Source organism: Nicotiana tomentosiformis, chromosome 9 (assembly GCF_000390325.3).
Source record: "Nicotiana tomentosiformis chromosome 9, ASM39032v3, whole genome shotgun sequence".
NCBI classification, from domain to species: Eukaryota; Viridiplantae; Streptophyta; class Magnoliopsida; order Solanales; family Solanaceae; genus Nicotiana; species Nicotiana tomentosiformis.
In genome coordinates this window covers 75,788,405-75,790,599 of record NC_090820.1, presented here as the reverse complement: position 1 = coordinate 75,790,599, position 2,195 = coordinate 75,788,405, and the positions used below count along the sequence as shown (strand labels likewise).

Here is a 2,195-nt window from a genome sequence, read left to right as displayed (position 1 = left end):
TCACCAAGGGTTTGAATCTGAGAAGTTCCGATGCTTCCCAAAAGTTGAAGGAAATCTTGCTCGAATTCCAAGCGACGACTTGGGCAGATGTTCACAACCGGTACGAGTCAAAGATATGGATTGAGGATGATCACATCGGCTTCCCGGTGTCGTCTAAAGGTTAGGAGAAGAATAAAGAAAATTCAAAGGAAGATTTTGAAACAGATAGACAGTCTTAGAGGGGCCAATTGTTGCCCTACGAACGGGCCAAAGGACGCGACAGAGGTTTCCGGTCAGTAGACAGGTTCGTTACCGGCAGAAGAACTGATCACGGTCGGAACTACAGATCATTGCAGGACAAAGAAACGTTAGGTTCTTGGGATCCTTCCTACCTCAGGCTATGAATACAACTTCAATGTCAGTGTAGTAGAGTTGGTATCGGCTATGAGGAACATTAAAGAAGCACGATTCCCAAAGCCGATAAGGTCTGATCCTAGCCAGAGGGACCCTAATTTGTGGTGCGAATACCACGGGATGAATGGCCACCGGACTAGGGACCGCCGATATCTGCATGAAGAGGTGGAGACACTATTGAAAAATGTCCATCTCAGGGAATTCTTAAGTGATCGGGCCAAAAATAATTACGGTCGCAACCGTAATAACATGGATCCCTCAAAAACAGGAGATGATCCCCCGCGCCAGACGTTCAACATGATTTTCGTGGGGAACGAGATTAACGGGGTTACCTTCTCGGCAACAAATAAGACAAAGGTATTAGTAACCCACAATAAGAGACTCCCGGAAGTCGCTGAGAACGACATCACTTTCACGGAGGAAGACACAGACGGATTATTGCTACTGCATAACGACGCATTGGTAATTTCTTTAAATGCATTAGATTTTAAAATAAAATATGTTCTGGTAGATCCAGGAAGTTCGGCCAATATCATACAATGGCGGGTGTCGGAGCAAGCCAAACTTACCGGAAGCATCATTCCGGCGACAAAACTCTTTGTCGGGTTCAACCTCGCAAGTGTAACAACCCCAGGAGAGATCCTGCTGCCCACAAATGCTGAGGGGGTGATGAAGACGTCACTTTTTGAGGTTGTGGATGGTGATATGGGTTACAACATTATTCTGGGAAGACCGTTGTTGCACGAGATGAAAGTGGTACCATCAACGTATCATCAGTTTCTGAAATTCCCAACTCCCAATGGGATTAAACATATAAAAGGCAACCAACCGGTGGCAAGGGAGATGAATACGATTTCGGTCTCTAGTAGCAATGTGAAGGAGCATGCGGCATAGATATCACAAGAACCAACGCCTGCTCCCGAGTCAAGCGAAGTTAACCAGGGGGAAGAAGCATCATAATCTTATCAGATGCAAATATATTTCCAGGTACCAGAAGAGACGGACGCAACAAAGTCCACAACGGAGGAACTTGAGCATGTTTCATTGTTTGAAAAGTTTTTGGAGAGGAAATTACACTTGGGGACAAGACTGCACCCGGAGCTCAGGTATGAATTTATTGAATTTCTTAAGTTTAATGCCGATTGTTTTATGTGGTCGCATGCGGATATGACATGTATCCCGACGGAAGTGGCCATACACAAGGTAAGCTTGGATCCCAACATTCCTCCAGTAAGACAAATGAAACATCCTATTGCTGAGGCCAGAAATAAATTCATCAAGGAAGAGGTAACTAAAAAAAAACACTCGCTTACTTGATATCGGTTCGATCCGAGAGGTAAAGTATCCAGACATGCTAGCTAATGTAGTAATAGTTCCTAAGAAGAACAATAAGTTTCTCATATGCATAAATTATAAGGACTTGAATAAGGCGTGCCTAACGGACTCATTCCCACTGCCAAACATCGATCAAATGATTGATGCAACGACCGGGCACGAGTTAATGAGTTTCCTCGATGCTTACTCCGGGTACAACCAAATTAAGATGAAACCGGAGGATAAGTAAAAGACTCCGTTCATAACAAATTTCGGCATATATTGCTATAATGTGATGCCCTTCGGGCTAAAGAATGCTGGAGCCACTTGTCTGCGGCTTGTAAAAAACAGATAGGGAAAACCATGTAAGTTTATATAGACGATATGCTTGTTAATTATTTGAACGCATGTGATCATCTTAAGCATTTGCATGAAACTTTTGACCTCCTAAGGAAGCATAACATGAAGCTTTAACCCTGAGAAGTGCG

The 2,195-nt window shown here is 43.8% G+C and overlaps 1 protein-coding gene across 1 annotated transcript; it reads left to right on the top strand.

Moving 5' to 3' along the window:
* Positions 1 to 423: 423 nt before the first annotated feature.
* LOC138899014 (uncharacterized) lies at positions 424 to 1,287 on the top strand. The gene has a single exon (XM_070185126.1). The coding sequence runs from the start codon at positions 424 to 426 to the stop codon at positions 1,285 to 1,287; it is 864 nt and encodes a 287-aa protein (XP_070041227.1).
* Positions 1,288 to 2,195: the final 908 nt, after the last annotated feature.

Coding starts and splice junctions, on each gene's coding strand:
- LOC138899014 (XM_070185126.1), top strand. CDS start 424: ATGAGGAACATTAAAGAAGCACGATTCCCAAAGCCGATAAGGTCTGAT.